Source organism: Podarcis liolepis (assembly GCF_965112155.1).
Source record: "Podarcis liolepis genome assembly, chromosome: Z".
Lineage (NCBI taxonomy): Eukaryota > Metazoa > Chordata > Lepidosauria > Squamata > Lacertidae > Podarcis > Podarcis liolepis.
In genome coordinates this window covers 5,033,664-5,056,273 of record NC_139570.1, presented here as the reverse complement: position 1 = coordinate 5,056,273, position 22,610 = coordinate 5,033,664, and the positions used below count along the sequence as shown (strand labels likewise).

Sequence of the window (22,610 nt, the reverse complement as noted above, 5' to 3'; positions counted from 1 at the left end):
GCAATCCCTTTGCCACCAGCTTGGCTGCAGGAGTTGCCAGAAGGAGGAATGCAGGGGGCCAGTCAAATGCCTTAGGGACTCTGCTCTGGATTTGTGTGGGGTTTACTCCATAGCCTTTTCTTCTCCCAAATATATTCCACAAGGCAGTGAAGGTTTAGGATCAGAGTTCTCCTAGATGGGCTACTTTCCCAGGTGGACGAGCCCATCGGCCCCTCACTTCTCTCTACAGCATGTTCAATAACTGCCTTCTTGATCGTTGGACCCACTATTGGTCTTGTCCACTCAATCTGCTGCAGCCTGCTTTCTCATGCAGGGGAAGTCCCTAACTCAACAAAGGTTTGAGACAATTTTCAGTACATTGCTTATTTCAGGGATAGCTAAAGTGAAGCCCCCCACCCAAAGGTTGTTTCACGCACCATCCCTGACCATAGGCCTTATTGTATTGGACTGGAGGGCACTGTGTTAGCTACCCCTTGTCTATATACCCCTTATCTATTAGTCTGGCAACTAGTCATCAATCCTGCTTCCCAGAGAACTCTGGAAACTGTAGCTCTGAGAGGGGAATAGGAAGCCTCCTGACAACTCACAGAACACTTAAATAACTTCTTTAGGAGATACATTGACTCTTTGAATTGCAATTATGGTGCTTTTATTTATTTGTTTGTTTGTTTTAAAAAATTATTTGGTTTTTTATAATACACAAAGAAAAAGGAAAAACACCCATTACACCTACACCATACAAAAACAAATATATCATTCAAAAGAATATCATTCATTATATCTTTCATGGGTAGAAATAATGATTCTTTTAATTTTTTTGTAATAGATAGCCGGGAGGCCATCTGGGCCCGGTGTCTTCCCTATCTTACATCTTTGAATGGCTTGTTGCACCTCCACAGTGGTTATTGACGAGTTCAATGTTGTTATTTTCTCCTTGGGGAGAAAATAAAGTAATTTGTTACAGTGCTTTAAATGTATGGTGTGAATGTGGCCTTACATGGGATCAGAACTTTGGTCCATCTTGCTCAGGATTGTCTGAAGTGACTTGCAGCAGCTCCTCCAGGCAGGTTTTCTTCCTAGCCCTACCTGGAAATGCTGGTGGTTGGACCAGGGATCTTTTGCATGCAAAGCAGGTGCTCTACCACTTAACTTCCACCCTTATCCCATTGTTGTTGACTGATCGTTAACTGACTGATGGTGGAGGCTGTCAAGGTTAACTTTTAAAGCAAAAACAAAAATCCTGCAAATTGCATCTCTATCAGTCTGCCACGGAGGCGGCTGGCTTTATCTTATAATTTAATCCTGATGTATCAAGAGCTGGATGGAAATGCTAACTTCATGTTGTTCTTTTTATAAAGACACTTTTAGCTCAGTGGTCATGCTGTGGTAATGGGATCCTGCTTCTTGATAATGTGCAAGTAGCAAAGGAGTGGGTTGCTGAGTGACTGAGAGTAGTCACTCGATGGAGATATTTTTCATGAAGAAAACCCCTGAGGGTTCAACAGGACATTTGGCTGCCTTCAGATTCTGCACTATATGGGCATTTCCAAAAATAAACTTGCAGGGCAGGGGAAAATACTTTGCTCACCAAAGGTCCCCAGTTGAATCCCTGGCACTTCTTCTTGGATTATCAGGAATGGCACTTCTCTGCTTAAGATCTTGGGGAGCAGCTTCTGGCCAGAGTAGACAATACTGGGCTAGAAGGGCACATTGCCTGATGCAATATGAGGCAGACTTCTGGATGCAATGAGTAGATAAGTGTTCCTAGAAATACCTTGGATGGATGAGTCAAAGGGGGTCATCAGCTGAGGTTCCTAGAAGACCGACTTGTCTTGACATTTGGTTTCCTGCACCACAAACATCTGATGTCGCCTGAGTTCTGTGCAGCCCTGATGACCAGTAGCAAGGATAAAGCACGTAGCTATTAGTGTGTCCCAAAACACATAGTTATCAGCTTATGTAAGCCAGTGTGGTTAGAAAGCATTGGGATAGAAGTTGGGAGACTAGCGTTCAAATGCCCCGATCAGTCAACAGCTACCCATGTCTCCTAAACTTATGCAAGCCCACGAAAGCATCCCACCGGGTGAAAGTTGCAGCTGCATTTCCAGCACGACTGAGCAAGGGGGCCATAAGAAGAAATTGCAAGATGAAGATGGTGTGGCTTGGCTCCTAATTTGATCATTCATCTCTGAATGGAGCAAGTGTTGCACTCTCTGCACAGCAGCAAATTACTGTACACAAGCTATAATCACCCGCGGCACGCTCTTGGCTCCGCTTCTACTGCTCTTAATTGGATGACGTACTCCACGGTGTTACTCTTCGTTCCCGCCAGCTTGCTTCAGCAAAAGAAGTGCTTTACTCTGAACCGTCTGGAATGCTGTGAGCACTTTATCCTTTTTAATGAACTGGATGTACACGACAAATACATGTGTCTGAGGAGAGGAACAAGTATATTTACCGTATATGCTTTATTACATACAGTGGTACCTCGCAAGACGAATGCCTCGCAAGACAAAAAACTCGCTAGACGAAAGGGTTTTTTGTTTTTAGAGCTGCTTCGCAAGACGATTTTCCCTATGGGCTTGCTTCGCGAGACGGAAATGTCTTGCAAGTTTGTTTCCTTTTTCTTAACACCATTAATACAGCTGTGACTTGACTTCGAGGAGCAACTCATAGCACGTGGTGTGGTAGCCTTTTTTGAGGTTTTTGTGATTTTTGAAGCTTTTCCAAAACTTTCCCGACACCGTGCTTCGCAACACGAAAAAAATCGCAAGACGACAAAACTCGTGGAATGAATTAATTTCGTCTTGCGAGGCACCACCGTATGTATGCGTGTGTGACACACTCCAACATCCTGTGGTGCGATGGGACAGTGGGTCTGGCTGTTAACCAGAAAATTGTTGGTTCGAGCCCACCCAGGGATTTCTGCATTGCAGAGGGTTGGACTGGATGACCCTTGGGGGCTACAATTTTATGGTTCTATCCATATGTCTCACAGAAATATTCACTTGCAATATATCCCTCAAACGTAAAGATCTACGGTATTTATCAAATTTTACAAAATGTCATGTTATTTCTTTTGTTTTGCCATAGTCTGTGTCTCCAGTGTATGCATTTATTTATTTCCATTAATGGTAAGCATACATTTCTAAGCAAAATACCCAAAGTGGTTTATAAATAATGATAATAGTTATAATAGTTAATAATGGTTTGATTTATTTAATAATTTTATTTGCTACATCAGGAGTCTCTAAGCAACTTACAACACAAGCATAACAGAAAAAAGATAATATTGCTTTGTTAGCATATTATGCAGAGGATACCCAAGATTTCCCCCATAAAGACCTTATAGCCCACCCTAATGACAGCAGCAAAGCTTAGCATCTCCAGGTTTGAGAGGACATTAAATACAGACTAATTTGAGGCTTGGCATTCACAGCTTTGGGGCTTGATATCGATGGACAAATTAACTACTCCAACTTGACTAAATCCAACACTTTTTACTCAACTGGCTACAACTCTATTACTTATGCAATGCCAAAAGAGCATGATTACAGACTGCCAGCAACACATTGGGACTTTTAGAATGGCACTTTTGTACAATGAGGGAAATAATTCTTCTCTTTGATTTTTTCTAGTTTGTGCACTTCTGTGGGGGAAGGGAAGGGGCTATTTGTTTTTATGTTGCGTGTTTTTACCTGAAAATAGAAATAAATGGTTTTAAAAATTAGAAGAAGAAGAAGAGCAGGATAGAAATTTAATAAATAAGATGTAATGAAATAAAAGCCATACAGCAACCCATAGCACAGACCCATAACTGTTCATAAACAGCAAACACAGAGCAGTAGAAACCATAGGTTATAAAATAATCACATTTATAAACTATAAGTTGGATAGTGTGATCCAGTGCATGCTGGATATGAAGTAAGCCCCACTGAACACAATGGGTCTAACCTCTGATAAAAGATGCATAGGATTGCATTGTTGTATAAAAGTAGTAATTTGAGAAAAGCAACAGGAGACTAAAATATGTTTAAATCAGTCAGTTGAAAGCAAATGCCTGTTTGAGACAGTTACTTGGGGAAAGTACTGTTGTTGCTGTTCGAATTTATAAACTGCCTTTCATTTCAAGACAAAATGCCAAGCAAATCAAAGCCAACAGCAAAGAAACAAGAATAAAAACAATTATTAAAAAATTACAGCTACCCATAATTAAAATACACACTCAAACAACTACATTAAAGCACCCATAGCTAAAATATGTAAGAAACAAGCCCACTAAAACACATTATCAGTTAGAAAAGATCAAGGGAATGTTGTTCTAAACATTCTAAGTTCTGCAAAATATAAACTATGGTGGAACCAGGCTGATTATGGTTGGGTTCTAAGAATACAGAATTCAGATGCCACTACAGACCACCTCTCTCATACCTGCCTGCCCCATACGTAACCTGACAGTGGCAAGCCGTGGATTACAGAATAATTAGAAGGGTCCCTGAAAGTAATCTAGTCTAACTACTTGCTTAATGAATAAAATCTAAAACTGGATCATCCCCAGCAGATAGCTGTTGTAGCCTCTTGAAGACTTTCAGTGAAGGAGAGCCTGCCCACCCCCTCAATGGTAATTGGTTCCACTGATGAACTGCTCTTGCTGTTTATAAGTGTCTCCTAATGTTCCATCAAAATCTACCATCCTGTCACTTAAGCTCATTAAATCTATTTCTAACCTGTGGGGCAGCAGATGACGCTGATAGCGTGGATCATAAGGCTCAAGAAAGCTAATATGGGAAATGTGAAAACAAACGCTTACTGATTGCAGTAAGTATGTCCCCATTTTGCATTTAGTATGTTAATCTTAGAAGACTCGAGATTACCAAGCTCTGTCACTCCAGTGCTGGACTGAAGGTAAATTGTTTCATTCCCGATTTTTGCTGCAAATATTCTCATTGCAGTTAGCAAATTGAAAATCAATTCAAACTCATATTTTGTTCTTGAGTCCTTCACAGTATGCTCAATTTCAGAGACTCTGGCAAACTATGGTTTGTGCAAAACACATAACATACAAACCATGGCTAAATACTAAAAAGGCAAATGGTGGCTAAGAGCTGCTTGAATTGCTTTCAGTTTTTACCTCCTCGGCTTCATAAGTATACTATCTCTAGCAGCCTCTGACGGTGGAGCAATAAGCATAATTGGATTTTGTTGATTCAGAAAGTTTCCTGATTCTGTGGTCATGATTGCAAACCATAGTTCATCAGTCCAGGCATCAAGCTAAGTTTCCCTGTGGTCTCACATGATGTCTGAATGGATTCCAAATATCACTGTATTTATTCATACACAATCTATGTCTAAAAGCTATCCATTCGTTTATTGCAGGAGTTGTCATGCCTTCTATCCATTGCTCAAAGGGGGGGGGGGCATAGTATTATCTTTCTGATGAATCACTTGGTCTTTTGGAAGAAGTTACGGTGCAGAGAGTCCATCTATGCTGACCCGCTGTCAAACCCCATATAGTTGGCATATGGTTTCAAATAATATTATTATCTGAGAATTGTAACTTTTAAAATTTAACATTCTCCTGCTCGGCATCTTAATGCAGAGTCTAAGCAGGCCTCTCTTGGAGATGCTTCAGATTTCCTGCAGCAGACTAGATTGCTTACAAAGCCCCCTATATGCTTCCATTGCAAATGAAAGCAAAGCTTGAAGCCCATTTCTCAAAGAAGTAAGAGCAGCACCTTGCCTTTGCTAATCACTTTGACAACTGTCCATCATTCTTTACCATTAAGCCTCATTCCCTTCCTCTCTCAACTTTTCTCCAAAACTCCTGTCAGCTCACAGAGGCCTCACACAAGGAATCCTTGAGAGACAGTCATGTAAATTTAAGACCATCATTTTGTCTGTCGCTCTCCCTGTTTTGTTTTGGTTTTACATCGCGGGTCTTGCAGTAGCTATTGTAGGCTTCCAAGGGCATCCAGCCTGCAGCATGCTGATAAAAGGGTATGAATAAATAATTGCAATGTAATGAGGTAGCCGGTAGATGTTGTTTTAACATCATTCAGTTGGTAAAAGACCATTTGCTCCCTGCATTCTCCCTCTAAATCTTTTTTTCAGTCTAGGCATTTCCCATCCTTGACGCAGGTCTGTTCACCCCTGTCTTCTTGCTGGTGCTAGTGATCTGATAACAAGATTCTCTTTCTGATCAATACTTCTTCACTTGGGATTTTATTATCACGCTACCTTCAGGCTGCTCCTAGAATTGGTCCGTGTGCTCCAAATTGTGTTATTTCTTGCACTAATTCTTTTGAAGGCCACTGATCTCTAAATGGGCAGGAGGAGGAGAAACCCTTTTGGCCTGTGGAAGCCTGCAAATTATCAGATGTTTCCTCCCTCCCCTTTACATTAGCAGATGTTATGTTTGGCACATATTGATCCTTTCCCTTCCCTTCCTTTGCAGGAACATTTCACACCAGAATGCAAGTTCAAAGAGTCGGTTTTTGAAAACTACTATGTGACATACTCGTCCATGATCTACAGACAGCAGCAGTCAGGGAGAGGCTGGTACTTGGGTCTGAACAAAGAAGGGGAGATCATGAAAGGAAACCACGTCAAGAAAAACAAAGCGGCGGCACATTTCCTTCCCAAACCATTAAAAGGTAAAAAAATATCCAGGCATGCACAGAGCTCTGCAGGTGCACTGGAATGCCAGACTCCTCTGCATGCTTTACCAAAGTGCAGGCTTTTCTGACATTCGTAGAAAATGTGCAGGGAGGAAGTGTAGTTCAGTGGCAAGGCCCCCTCCTTGCATTTAGAAGGTCCCAGGTTCAATTCCTGGCACCTCCAGGTACGGCTGGGAAAGATTCTCTGTCTGAAGCCCTGGATAGCTGCTGTCAGACAGTGTAAGGCATTGATGAACCAATAGTCTGATTCATTATAAGGCAGCTTCTTGTGTTCATATGGATAAGAGTTTCTACAGGGCTGAGATGGAGCTATTCTAAGTATAGAGAAGAGGGGAGGAATTCAAGTCAGTTAGCGTTTAAAGGCAAATCTTCCTAATCTGAGCCTTCCGAAACAATACATGAGCTGAAACTCAGCCATCCTTCAAAATTTTCAGTTCTCCAAATTTTGCAGTACAGTGGTACCTCTAGTTACGAACTTAATTTATTCCGGAGGTCCATTCTTCACCTGAAACTGTTCTTAACTAGAGGTGTGCTTTCGCTAATGGGGCCTCTTGCTGCCGCTGTGCCGCCAGCACACGATTTTCATTCTCATCCTGGGACAAAGTTCTCAACTTAAGGTAACTCTTCCAGGTTAGCGGAGTTTGTAACCTGAAGCGTTTGTAACCTGAGGCATTTGTAACTCGAGGTACCACTGTACAGTTCTCCAGGTAATTAACATGTACAAAAAAATACATATACCAGGGTAAAGTTTGCACATAAATTCAAATGCATTAAATTGGGGGGGGGGTGCATTTTTAAAAGCTGTCTGTTCAGAGAAATTTGCAATAAAATGCTGGTGAATTTCCATAGAGGCTTTAAAAATAATAATAATCTGAAACTGATCCGGAAATGTGGAGAACTGAACTTAAAATGCAAAGAGAGAGAGGAGAGAGATGGAAACAAACCACAACTGACAGATTTACCCATGCCTACATTGGAGATAGGAGCTGATTGTTAAACCACTCTGGGAGTTGTAGCTCTTGGTGGGGGGTGTGGAGTATGAGTCTCTTACCAACTCTCAGCACTCTTAACAGACTATAGTGCCCAGGATCCTTTGAGAGAAGCCATGACTGTTTAAAATGCTAAGATGCAGCTTTAAATGCATAGTGCAGGTGTGACCTAAGTGAAGCACTTTTACTTGTGCATGGGGGTCCCTTCCCTCTCTTCCCTCCATGTGCTTCCACAACATAGCCCCACACCCCCGATATGCTCTGGGGTCTCTCCAATCGTCTGGAGCAGATCCCAGAGCAGAGAAATGCATGGGAAGAGAGGAAGGGAAAGTGGAATAAAAGAAGACAGGAATAATGTGACACCGGCCCTTACATGTACGAACTCTCTTACACTTTTCTTGTTTTTCTTCTCCTTCAGTGGCTATGTACAAAGAACCTTCCCTCCATGATCTTACAGAATTTTCACGGTCTGGCAGTGGGACCCCCACGAAAAGCAGAAGCGTCTCAGGAGTGCTAAACGGTGGGAAATCCATGAGCCAAAACGAATCGACGTAGCCAGGTTTAGGGAGCAACTGGAGAGACGCGTAAATGGAATCTTACCTCTGGAATCATAGATATAAGCACTTTCTTAGCTGCCTATCATCCAGCGAGGCAAGCCAACAAACTGGCATAGGTCACATTGTCTTATCAGCCATTTAGACCTTCTGGTTGTTCTAAAATAATTCTAAACAAATGATAATAGTAAAAAAGAGAGAGCCCAGTAACATAGAATGTGCTTGTGCAATCACACAAGGATAGCCAGACAAAACATAACTTGCGGCATAAAACCACAGAGAGGAAATGTCCCTCTTGCTCACTCTCTCTTTAATCTCACCTGTGCTGGGGGGGGGGGGCAGAATTAAGTAGCAGGAAAACATTTTTTTGCAGCACTTAACTGCTGATTTGAATTTGCTGTCCAGCCAAGAGAGAAGTCCAATCAAAGACCACTTTTTTGCTCTTCGAGGGAAATTCTAATGCTTAATGTTTTATACATATATATATCTATAGCATTAGAGGGTAAACAAACAGGATATGTGAACTCTGTGGTTTTTTTTCTCAGCTTACCATTTTATATCTCTTAAGGCTTGATATTGATAACAAACCCAATGTATTCTTTTAATTTGGGATAGTGCAACTTTCTGATTCCTTAACTCCAATGGGTCTTCTTCAGCGCTGTGTCTTTTCAAGCAACATAATGCTAATAGTAGTATAATATAAAAATTAAAAAAAAAATCAGGTTTGGAGCTGAGTGTCAGTGTCTCAGTCTCCAGAGAAGTGTTCTTGCGATAAAAAAAAAAAACTACACTGAGAGATATACATTTTTTAATAGATTTGTAGTATTCTGTTTAAAGTCCTTGTGCTGACCCTAGTCTGTAGGAACCAAAGTGTTAACGTTAACCCCCAGTCAGTGGAAGATAATGTTTTTGGGTTGTTGTTTTTCTAAAAAATAAAAAATAAAAATAGAGGGGATGAAAATATCCCCAATATGTAGAGTTTCTTTTTCTCCCCCTCCTTTCCCTCTGCTTTCTCTTAATTACATTTTATGTAACATATTTTAAAAAAAACAAACTGTTGTCGTGGCTTCTTTTTTCTAAAGACAGAAACTGTGGAATTGAGGTGACTTAATTTTTATAAGGAAAATCAATATTGTTTGTAAAAAAAAATTAAAATTCTTTCTTTCACTTACATGAAATTAGGGTAGAAGAGAAGCATCACGACAAACAACCCCTAAAGCATATCTACATGCTGTTGGGAAGGAGAACATTGCCCAGTGTCTTCTGCCCACAAAGAATGAAGCCAGCTTCAGGTGCTACCTTTAGGCTGATATAATCATGTGTGGGGTGGCAGGGACAAGCACACTGTCCCCATTGCTTTCCCATGCTATCATTCTTAACTCCTCCCAACTCATGGAACACAAACTTCTGCAACAAGGACCCCATTCTATCTTTGGAGGCTCCACATGCATTTTTGGAAGCCTGCAAAGCCATGGTTCTGAAATGCATCTGGAGCATCCATGACTCCAAACAGGGCTGGATTAACCATGAAGGAAATTAAGCACGTGCTTCGGGCATCAAGGGAAGAGGGAGGCACCACAAAAGTTTTCCGTTGCCTGATTTTTAACATTCATGGTCACAAATTACTCAGCTGAGAATTCATTTTCTCAGATGAAGTATATTAAAAAATCCCAACAGTTTGAACTGCTTTCAAATTGCTAGGTTGGCAGGAGCTGGGACAGAGCAATGGGCGCTCACCCTGTCGCGGGGATTCGAACCGCCGAACTTCCGATCGGCAAGCCCAAGAGGCTCAGTGGTTTAAAGCACAGCACCACCCATGTCCCAGAACAACTATACAATGAGGCAGGCTGGATGCCTTATCTCTACTAAGTGTAGAAGCAAACACATTGTGTAAGATTAGTTCTGAGGGTCTGATCAAAGACGTTGCAACTAGAAAAAGTAGACCCCCCCAATATATATATATATATATATATATATATATATATATATATATATATATATTACAAAAATGAAGCATGTAGGTTTTGGTTTCTTTCCGTAACATACAATTTTATTTTAGGGTTTATAGTTGTTTATATTTTGAATTAGGAATATATGGGGGCACCAAAATCTTTTAAGTGCTTAGGGTCTCTAAAGGTCTGCATTTTAAATTGATTTTAACCTGTATTTTAAATTGTGGTTTTTTCCTATTATGTTTTTACTGTAATTTTACTGGTGTTAGCCGCCCTGAGCCCGGCTCTGACCAGGGAGGGCAGGGTATAAATAAAATTTATTATTATTATTATTATTAATCAGGCCCTGAATTCAAATGGCACCCTGTTGCAGAAGTTTACCTTCTTTGAGTTGGAGTGTGATAATATAAATAATGGGGTCGTGGGGTAGGGCTGACACACCTGTTCCTGCTGCTCCTACCGTGTGCTCACATTAACCTGATTGTAACACCTGAAGGGGCTTAAAGTGCAAGGGGCTATCAGACAGATGTATTGTGGTCCTGCCATGGAAAGGAGCAAGCTCCTGGATAATATTTAAGGGGTTTTGCCTTGCATGAACTGCAGTCATAGTGGTGTGACAATGGCCTGGTGGGAGAAGGGAGGGATCTGATGCATTCCTACAAGGAGCCCATCTGCCCCCTGATCTCTGCCCGCAGCAGAGTTTTGATTGTGCCCTCCTTTCCCCTTTTTTAAAAAAGCAAAAACCTATATATATTTAAAAAGAATTCATTAGGTTTCCATTTAGTTCCTCATATCCGTTGCATGGGAGAAAGTTGGAATATTGGCTTAAGAGTTGCATGACATGTTACGATTTCGTGCATTGCTCAACGTCAGCATCTGTTGCAGATTTGTACAAAGCTGACATGGATCGGTTCGAGCTGTTTCAGACTGCTTTGTACAAGGAGATGTTTATTATTTGTTGTATACAACCATGCACTGAATAAACTTATTTATATTAAGATGTACTTTCTAAAAAAAAACACAGCTTGTGGATTTGTTCAGAAAACTGGATCGTTTTGACTGGCTCGTCTGGAGAAATGGGAGGCATGCAAGACCTCAGAGGTTGTTCAGATTGGGAGTGAGTGAAATGAGAAAACCTAGAGAGTTAAAACTCAGGTCCCAATTCCCACTCACGTGTGACCAGCACTCTTTACTAGGACTGAAGTCACTTTGAACTGCATAGCAGTCTTCCCTGACCTAGTGCCCTCCAGGCATTTTGGATTTCATCTTCCATCACCTATGACCATTGTCCCTGCTGTTTTGGGTGCTTAGGTCTGGACTGCAATAAGCTCAAACCGCATGGGAGCCTTGTGACCTGTTTTAATGATTAAAAAACAGACACTACAGGTGGGAATGATCAGTTGAAACTGCAAGAGGAAGGGGTGCTTAGCCCTTTCCCCACTCCAAATTGTCCCTCAATCTGTGTCCCCACCACCATGACCACCACAAGATTTTCACTGAGCATTTCCCTACATTTAAAGCCCCACGGAGGGTGGGGAACTGCTGAGACAAGGAGATTTGGAGTACAGAAATCATTCAGCACTTTCCCAAGCACCCCTCTCTGATGGGATCCCTGCTCCCATTCCACAAAAGCAGCTTAGCTTCCAAATGAGATGCAGCCTTTGATTAAGTGAGTCAAAGAGTCCCTCGTAGGAAAGAGAAGTCGTGCGTCACATTTTTGGGGGCTGACAAAGATTAATCACCCCTCCTTTTTCTTTCTTTTTTAATTTCCTGCACTGCTCAAGACCAATCAATATCTCATTGTCAGCACAACCCAGAAAACCATTACAGACCATCTCCGAGCCTCTATATTTCTTTCATCAAAGTGAGGCCATCCATGTATATCTTTGCAGATGGGATTCCACCACATTAGGAAAAAATCAGGACTAGTTTTCTAGGTGGTTTCTGAATATTAGGATATTCAGTGGCTGGAGATTTCTCCAGAATGGGACTCTAAAAACATATATATGATTGGAAAGTAGAAGACATGGCTGTAAGCTGGTTGAATGTTGGAGTGAACAAAATCTCTCTCTGCCCCTCTCTCTCTCCCTCCCTCTCTCTCTTTCTCTGATGTTTGCTGTCTGCCAGAAATACCTCCTTGTCTTAATTCATGTTATGTGATCATGATTTTAAATGATGTGGGAATGACCATAATTCAGTGGTAAAGCACCTGCTTTGCTTACACAAGGTCCCAGGTTCAATCCCTGGTGGGGCTGGGAGAGACAACTGGAGATGGGCCGATGGTTTTACATGGTTTAAAAAGGGGGCAGCTTCCTTTGTTTCTAATAAGGCATCCATGTAGCAGCAATGCTGACAATGTTTGCACAGAACAGGCTTATATCACTCCCCGCCCCCACTGCTTATTTGTATGCAGTTTTTGTTTGATGGGAACACACGGCTTAAGGATAGAGCACATCTGGAGAAAGAAGGACCAGATCAGAATGTTTTGCCCTGACAAAGGACACAATGTCACTCCACTATCCCATGTTTAGAACCTGAATGGAATGGCAGCTGAGTCTTGCTTCAATGCTGGCGACAGGGTCACATCCACCACTGCACCTGAAGGAACATAGGAAGCTGCCTTATACTGAGTCACACTGATAATCCATTTAGTTCAGTATGGTCTACTCACTGAATGGCAGCAGCCCCCTAGCCCTATCTGGAACTACTGTTAGGCATTGAACCTTGCAGCGGGGCCTCTGGCCCATTTTATATTGACTTTCCGGAGGGAAATCCTGCTGGCTGGGGAATTCCCTTAACTATTGGGCAGCACTTGGGCTGCTGCTGCTGGGATGGCTGATGGGGTGAAGGTCCGCAGCTGTCGCCTCCCTGAGAAGGGTGAGCAACCACTCTCGACCACTGAGTTACAGCCCTTCAAAACAGGCCTGCTCAAGACAGCAGAGGTCAGAGAATGTAGGAGATGCATTCTGTTTTCTTTGCATTCTAATGAGAAACTACCTGATTCACGCTTTTCAAGGCAAGGTACAAACCAAAACACAGCTCTCCTTCAAAACCCACAGTTCTCTGCACTTTGTATTGTGGTTCTTCAACCAAACAATGTGTGCAAGAAAAATGCATATATTATGGTGAAAGTTGACATACAAAAATACTGCCTATTAGGAGAAATGCTTGCAAAAGAAAAAGTGCATTTTGTTTCGAAACTGCATACAAAAATGTGTTTATATAAGGGGTAATGGCTTTCATGAGGATTTTAAAAACAGACCAACACATAGTGTTATGGAAGTGTGAAGAACCGAAAAGGGGGAAATAAGAGACCAAGAGAAAGTGTGGCAGGCACAGCCCCGTGGCAGGCACAGCCCTGTGGTCCAACATTTTGATGCCAATTTTCAGCATCTGCTCCATCTTTCTGCCTCATGGTAGGAATGGCTCAGCTCTCATTGGCAGTGATGGGAAATACATTTCTCTGATGCTCTGGGCAGCTGCTGCTAGATCGGAGCTAAATAGGTAGTCACACCTGGTGTAAAGCTGGTGCCTATGCTCTTAAGGGGTAGTTCACATTAATGGCATCTAGGCATGAAGGACATACAAGCCAATGAGAAGCCTGCTGCAGCAGACCAATGGCTCATCTAAACCACCATCCTGTTCCCACAGTGGCCAATATCATGGGAAGTCCATAAGCAGGTCTTGGGTGCAACAGCGTTATCCGCACCTGGTATTCAATCATACTGCCTCCAACAGTAGAGGTAGAACATGGCTTTCCATGGCCTGAATCTGACCTGAAGCTTCCAGTCAGGACACAAACAGGCTAAAGGGCTCATCTCCAAAGATGGTGCTAAACAGTGCACATCTTACAGGGTTTGGCCACACTGCGTCGATGCAGCAATTCAATACGGTTTAAGACTAATAATTTCCTCCATTTCTGTACCACATATGCCCTCAGAACTCTCTTCCAGTTGCCTCTGAGCATATTCAGAGTGCTTGGAGGTCACCACCATCCATGTCACTGCATGGAAGAACACACAGGTTGAATATAGTGACATCCTTGGAAGGAAGACACACTGCCTGCCTGCTTACTTTGGGGTATTTTGTTTTGCTTTGTTTTATTGAACAACATTTGCATACTGCTTACTTGATCACCAAAACCTCTAAGTGGTTTACAAAGGATCACTCAAGATACTCATTTTAAAATACCAATTAGCACAACTGTGAAAAACAAGATATAAATATAAATAAAATAGGCAATCTTAGAACCACTGGGTAATACCTATGGTTAGTCCTACTCAGAGCAGACTCATTGAGATTATTAGTAGTAGCAGGAGTATCTATTACATTTGTATACTGCACTTCATCCGAAGATTACAGAGCAGTTCACAACATAAAAATGAGAACACAAAACTCATAAGAAAAACAAGAAAAAGCAAACTGATAACACATACCCCTCTCACCCTTCCATGATGGGCATGATTAACTTTCAATGGGTCTACTCTGAGTAGAATTTAAATCCAGTCCATTATACATGTTAAAACTGCATGCTCAAATTGCAAGAGAAAACTATATCTATAGCATTAGAGGGTAAACAAACAGGATATGTGAACTCTGTGGTTTTTTTTCTCAGCTTACCATTTTATATCTCTTAAGGCTTGATATTGATAACAAACCCAATGTATTCTTTTAATTTGGGATAGTGCAACTTTCTGATTCCTTAACTCCAATGGGTCTTCTTCAGCGCTGTGTCTTTTCAAGCAACATAATGCTAATAGTAGTATAATATAAAAATTAAAAAAAAAATCAGGTTTGGAGCTGAGTGTCAGTGTCTCAGTCTCCAGAGAAGTGTTCTTGCGATAAAAAAAAAAAACTACACTGAGAGATATACATTTTTTAATAGATTTGTAGTATTCTGTTTAAAGTCCTTGTGCTGACCCTAGTCTGTAGGAACCAAAGTGTTAACGTTAACCCCCAGTCAGTGGAAGATAATGTTTTTGGGTTGTTGTTTTTCTAAAAAATAAAAAATAAAAATAGAGGGGATGAAAATATCCCCAATATGTAGAGTTTCTTTTTCTCCCCCTCCTTTCCCTCTGCTTTCTCTTAATTACATTTTATGTAACATATTTTAAAAAAAACAAACTGTTGTCGTGGCTTCTTTTTTCTAAAGACAGAAACTGTGGAATTGAGGTGACTTAATTTTTATAAGGAAAATCAATATTGTTTGTAAAAAAAAATTAAAATTCTTTCTTTCACTTACATGAAATTAGGGTAGAAGAGAAGCATCACGACAAACAACCCCTAAAGCATATCTACATGCTGTTGGGAAGGAGAACATTGCCCAGTGTCTTCTGCCCACAAAGAATGAAGCCAGCTTCAGGTGCTACCTTTAGGCTGATATAATCATGTGTGGGGTGGCAGGGACAAGCACACTGTCCCCATTGCTTTCCCATGCTATCATTCTTAACTCCTCCCAACTCATGGAACACAAACTTCTGCAACAAGGACCCCATTCTATCTTTGGAGGCTCCACATGCATTTTTGGAAGCCTGCAAAGCCATGGTTCTGAAATGCATCTGGAGCATCCATGACTCCAAACAGGGCTGGATTAACCATGAAGGAAATTAAGCACGTGCTTCGGGCATCAAGGGAAGAGGGAGGCACCACAAAAGTTTTCCGTTGCCTGATTTTTAACATTCATGGTCACAAATTACTCAGCTGAGAATTCATTTTCTCAGATGAAGTATATTAAAAAATCCCAACAGTTTGAACTGCTTTCAAATTGCTAGGTTGGCAGGAGCTGGGACAGAGCAATGGGCGCTCACCCTGTCGCGGGGATTCGAACCGCCGAACTTCCGATCGGCAAGCCCAAGAGGCTCAGTGGTTTAAAGCACAGCACCACCCATGTCCCAGAACAACTATACAATGAGGCAGGCTGGATGCCTTATCTCTACTAAGTGTAGAAGCAAACACATTGTGTAAGATTAGTTCTGAGGGTCTGATCAAAGACGTTGCAACTAGAAAAAGTAGACCCCCCCAATATATATATATATATATATATATATATATATATATATATATATATATATATATATTACAAAAATGAAGCATGTAGGTTTTGGTTTCTTTCCGTAACATACAATTTTATTTTAGGGTTTATAGTTGTTTATATTTTGAATTAGGAATATATGGGGGCACCAAAATCTTTTAAGTGCTTAGGGTCTCTAAAGGTCTGCATTTTAAATTGATTTTAACCTGTATTTTAAATTGTGGTTTTTTCCTATTATGTTTTTACTGTAATTTTACTGGTGTTAGCCGCCCTGAGCCCGGCTCTGACCAGGGAGGGCAGGGTATAAATAAAATTTATTATTATTATTATTATTAATCAGGCCCTGAATTCAAATGGCACCCTGTTGCAGAAGTTTACCTTCTTTGAGTTGGAGTGTGATAATATAAATAATGGGGTCGTGGGGTAGGGCTGACACACCTGTTCCTGCTGCTCCTACCGTGTGCTCACATTAACCTGATTGTAACACCTGAAGGGGCTTAAAGTGCAAGGGGCTATCAGACAGATGTATTGTGGTCCTGCCATGGAAAGGAGCAAGCTCCTGGATAATATTTAAGGGGTTTTGCCTTGCATGAACTGCAGTCATAGTGGTGTGACAATGGCCTGGTGGGAGAAGGGAGGGATCTGATGCATTCCTACAAGGAGCCCATCTGCCCCCTGATCTCTGCCCGCAGCAGAGTTTTGATTGTGCCCTCCTTTCCCCTTTTTTAAAAAAGCAAAAACCTATATATATTTAAAAAGAATTCATTAGGTTTCCATTTAGTTCCTCATATCCGTTGCATGGGAGAAAGTTGGAATATTGGCTTAAGAGTTGCATGACATGTTACGATTTCGTGCATTGCTCAACGTCAGCATCTGTTGCAGATTTGTACAAAGCTGACATGGATCGGTTCGAGCTGTTTCAGACTGCTTTGTACAAGGAGATGTTTATTATTTGTTGTATACAACCATGCACTGAATAAACTTATTTATATTAAGATGTACTTTCTAAAAAAAAACACAGCTTGTGGATTTGTTCAGAAAACTGGATCGTTTTGACTGGCTCGTCTGGAGAAATGGGAGGCATGCAAGACCTCAGAGGTTGTTCAGATTGGGAGTGAGTGAAATGAGAAAACCTAGAGAGTTAAAACTCAGGTCCCAATTCCCACTCACGTGTGACCAGCACTCTTTACTAGGACTGAAGTCACTTTGAACTGCATAGCAGTCTTCCCTGACCTAGTGCCCTCCAGGCATTTTGGATTTCATCTTCCATCACCTATGACCATTGTCCCTGCTGTTTTGGGTGCTTAGGTCTGGACTGCAATAAGCTCAAACCGCATGGGAGCCTTGTGACCTGTTTTAATGATTAAAAAACAGACACTACAGGTGGGAATGATCAGTTGAAACTGCAAGAGGAAGGGGTGCTTAGCCCTTTCCCCACTCCAAATTGTCCCTCAATCTGTGTCCCCACCACCATGACCACCACAAGATTTTCACTGAGCATTTCCCTACATTTAAAGCCCCACGGAGGGTGGGGAACTGCTGAGACAAGGAGATTTGGAGTACAGAAATCATTCAGCACTTTCCCAAGCACCCCTCTCTGATGGGATCCCTGCTCCCATTCCACAAAAGCAGCTTAGCTTCCAAATGAGATGCAGCCTTTGATTAAGTGAGTCAAAGAGTCCCTCGTAGGAAAGAGAAGTCGTGCGTCACATTTTTGGGGGCTGACAAAGATTAATCACCCCTCCTTTTTCTTTCTTTTTTAATTTCCTGCACTGCTCAAGACCAATCAATATCTCATTGTCAGCACAACCCAGAAAACCATTACAGACCATCTCCGAGCCTCTATATTTCTTTCATCAAAGTGAGGCCATCCATGTATATCTTTGCAGATGGGATTCCACCACATTAGGAAAAAATCAGGACTAGTTTTCTAGGTGGTTTCTGAATATTAGGATATTCAGTGGCTGGAGATTTCTCCAGAATGGGACTCTAAAAACATATATATGATTGGAAAGTAGAAGACATGGCTGTAAGCTGGTTGAATGTTGGAGTGAACAAAATCTCTCTCTGCCCCTCTCTCTCTCCCTCCCTCTCTCTCTTTCTCTGATGTTTGCTGTCTGCCAGAAATACCTCCTTGTCTTAATTCATGTTATGTGATCATGATTTTAAATGATGTGGGAATGACCATAATTCAGTGGTAAAGCACCTGCTTTGCTTACACAAGGTCCCAGGTTCAATCCCTGGTGGGGCTGGGAGAGACAACTGGAGATGGGCCGATGGTTTTACATGGTTTAAAAAGGGGGCAGCTTCCTTTGTTTCTAATAAGGCATCCATGTAGCAGCAATGCTGACAATGTTTGCACAGAACAGGCTTATATCACTCCCCGCCCCCACTGCTTATTTGTATGCAGTTTTTGTTTGATGGGAACACACGGCTTAAGGATAGAGCACATCTGGAGAAAGAAGGACCAGATCAGAATGTTTTGCCCTGACAAAGGACACAATGTCACTCCACTATCCCATGTTTAGAACCTGAATGGAATGGCAGCTGAGTCTTGCTTCAATGCTGGCGACAGGGTCACATCCACCACTGCACCTGAAGGAACATAGGAAGCTGCCTTATACTGAGTCACACTGATAATCCATTTAGTTCAGTATGGTCTACTCACTGAATGGCAGCAGCCCCCTAGCCCTATCTGGAACTACTGTTAGGCATTGAACCTTGCAGCGGGGCCTCTGGCCCATTTTATATTGACTTTCCGGAGGGAAATCCTGCTGGCTGGGGAATTCCCTTAACTATTGGGCAGCACTTGGGCTGCTGCTGCTGGGATGGCTGATGGGGTGAAGGTCCGCAGCTGTCGCCTCCCTGAGAAGGGTGAGCAACCACTCTCGACCACTGAGTTACAGCCCTTCAAAACAGGCCTGCTCAAGACAGCAGAGGTCAGAGAATGTAGGAGATGCATTCTGTTTTCTTTGCATTCTAATGAGAAACTACCTGATTCACGCTTTTCAAGGCAAGGTACAAACCAAAACACAGCTCTCCTTCAAAACCCACAGTTCTCTGCACTTTGTATTGTGGTTCTTCAACCAAACAATGTGTGCAAGAAAAATGCATATATTATGGTGAAAGTTGACATACAAAAATACTGCCTATTAGGAGAAATGCTTGCAAAAGAAAAAGTGCATTTTGTTTCGAAACTGCATACAAAAATGTGTTTATATAAGGGGTAATGGCTTTCATGAGGATTTTAAAAACAGACCAACACATAGTGTTATGGAAGTGTGAAGAACCGAAAAGGGGGAAATAAGAGACCAAGAGAAAGTGTGGCAGGCACAGCCCCGTGGCAGGCACAGCCCTGTGGTCCAACATTTTGATGCCAATTTTCAGCATCTGCTCCATCTTTCTGCCTCATGGTAGGAATGGCTCAGCTCTCATTGGCAGTGATGGGAAATACATTTCTCTGATGCTCTGGGCAGCTGCTGCTAGATCGGAGCTAAATAGGTAGTCACACCTGGTGTAAAGCTGGTGCCTATGCTCTTAAGGGGTAGTTCACATTAATGGCATCTAGGCATGAAGGACATACAAGCCAATGAGAAGCCTGCTGCAGCAGACCAATGGCTCATCTAAACCACCATCCTGTTCCCACAGTGGCCAATATCATGGGAAGTCCATAAGCAGGTCTTGGGTGCAACAGCGTTATCCGCACCTGGTATTCAATCATACTGCCTCCAACAGTAGAGGTAGAACATGGCTTTCCATGGCCTGAATCTGACCTGAAGCTTCCAGTCAGGACACAAACAGGCTAAAGGGCTCATCTCCAAAGATGGTGCTAAACAGTGCACATCTTACAGGGTTTGGCCACACTGCGTCGATGCAGCAATTCAATACGGTTTAAGACTAATAATTTCCTCCATTTCTGTACCACATATGCCCTCAGAACTCTCTTCCAGTTGCCTCTGAGCATATTCAGAGTGCTTGGAGGTCACCACCATCCATGTCACTGCATGGAAGAACACACAGGTTGAATATAGTGACATCCTTGGAAGGAAGACACACTGCCTGCCTGCTTACTTTGGGGTATTTTGTTTTGCTTTGTTTTATTGAACAACATTTGCATACTGCTTACTTGATCACCAAAACCTCTAAGTGGTTTACAAAGGATCACTCAAGATACTCATTTTAAAATACCAATTAGCACAACTGTGAAAAACAAGATATAAATATAAATAAAATAGGCAATCTTAGAACCACTGGGTAATACCTATGGTTAGTCCTACTCAGAGCAGACTCATTGAGATTATTAGTAGTAGCAGGAGTATCTATTACATTTGTATACTGCACTTCATCCGAAGATTACAGAGCAGTTCACAACATAAAAATGAGAACACAAAACTCATAAGAAAAACAAGAAAAAGCAAACTGATAACACATACCCCTCTCACCCTTCCATGATGGGCATGATTAACTTTCAATGGGTCTACTCTGAGTAGAATTTAAATCCAGTCCATTATACATGTTAAAACTGCATGCTCAAATTGCAAGAGAAAACTATGTTTTGTTTTATTTTTGCATGGCCTCTCTCCTTCTCTTCAGCAGTCATAATGTTGGGGAGGATTACCTAGAGGTTAACAAAAGAATGAGGGGAAAGATTCTGATCTTCCACACTTCTGATTAAGGCAGAGAGCATAACAGTGGCGTCTGAGGCTACTGTACCATTGAGGTGTGGGGATACAAGCCTATGGATACAAAACATAGGCAAATCCATTTTTGCTGTTGCTTAGAGACACAGCCAAATCCCAGGGTGGATTAGAGCAGGTCTCGTGTTGAAAAGGGATTGTGCTCAGACACCGGAACGGCAGTGTAGTGGGTTGCTCCTTGTGGCCGAGCATTAGCATCAGATACAGTCTGCAAAACACATCAGTGCCTGCCTGTCAAAACCAGTCCAGTCCTCAACAGAATGCAGTCGTGATTCATCATCCCACATCCCCACCAATTGCTTCTATCAGAAGTGAAAACACAGAAAAGTCTCTGGAGCAACCCTCCTCTCTTGAGAGTGTCTGATCCAAGTTTCTGTGGGCAAAATGTGGCAATGCCTCTGAGCATGCACAAAGTGCTTCCTCCTGCATAACCACATAGACTTAGAAAGAAAGGGAGGTTGCCATTTTAGGGCAAAGGATTTTAACTTCCAGGGAACAACTCTTTTCTCATTATTATTCTTTTTTTAATGAAATCTGAGCCTGTAGTTTTCAGCAGGAATTGTTGTGGGCTGGTGAGCATTGCAGCACACTTGGGAACATGAAGAATGGGCTGTATTAAGGTTTGTGCAATCTATTTTGTTTTCTCTATTTGTCTTTTCATTTAAACCTCACCTTTCCTCCAAGGAGCTCAAGCACGTGTGACCCCACACCCCATTTTATCCTCCCTGCTGAGAGGCAGTGATTTCCTCGAGGTCACCCAAGGAGCTTCATGGCTGAGTAGTGGTTCTGAACCAAGTCCTAGTCCAACAGTCTAACCAATGTACCTCACCAACTCTAGGTCTGCACAATGTCCACAAACAGAACCCAAATGGTGGCTCTGAGGGCAGTGCAAATTACCAATGACATCCCATGAGACATAAGAACATAACGATCTGCCTTTATGCAGACTCGGACCATTGTTCCATCTAGACTAGCACTTGTCAACACTGACTTGCAGGCAACAGGTCTCCAGGGTTTCAGCAGGAGTCTCTCCTAGCCCTATGCGGAGTTGCCAGCGAGGACTGAACCTCAGAATTTCTGCTTGCAAGCAGATGCTCTGCCACTGAGATACTGCCCTTCCTGGCATATGCAGATACAAATCTCCTATCTGACTTTCTGCAGACTGGGGATTCTAACTGCTTAACTCAGAGCTGAGGTGAGTCTTTTTGTTTGCCCTCATTAAGCAATTAAGAGTCAGAAACCTTTGTCAGTATGCTGCATATATTGTATCTTAATGTATATCTGCCCAGCCCTGGTGTATGAGCAGAGCAAAGACTACTGTAAATATCAGCAGAGATCAAGGTAGGGCAGGACATTCTAAGGAGTGCTTCAACCACACAACCTTCATGCTGGATTAGAGTTGCCAACTCTTCTTTTTTTTAACTGGACACTGCCTTGTTTACCCATAGCCTAAACCAGCTTTCATAGCAGGACATAAATAAATGTGAAAAGTGACAGAGAAAAAGCACCTGTCCTACCTATAGATGATGGAGCAAAATGGTTTTCTCTTACCCCAAACTCCACTTGAGCCTGAACCAAAGGGTTCATACTAGAAGGAAATCCATGATGTCTATTTTCTAACTCCATTTTCAGAGGCAATATGTCCCTAAAAATGCCAGCTACTGTAGGGAGAGTGCTCTCACACTTAAGTCCTGAGGGTGGCCTTCCCAT

General features: G+C 42.1%; 1 protein-coding gene across 8 annotated transcripts in view; it reads left to right on the top strand.

The window, feature by feature from the left end:
* Positions 1–10,192, top strand: part of FGF13 (fibroblast growth factor 13) — a 235,833-nt gene extending 225,641 nt beyond the window's left edge. For all 8 annotated transcript variants that reach the window (XM_083486599.1, XM_083486598.1, XM_083486596.1 and 5 more), the window contains 2 exons: positions 6,455–6,653; positions 8,085–10,192. In XM_083486599.1, the coding sequence (XP_083342725.1) occupies positions 6,455–6,653; positions 8,085–8,221 (336 nt within the window). In that variant the 3' untranslated portion in view covers positions 8,222–10,192. The remainder of the gene's footprint in view (positions 1–6,454; positions 6,654–8,084) is intronic.
* The last annotated feature ends 12,418 nt before the right edge of the window (positions 10,193–22,610 follow it).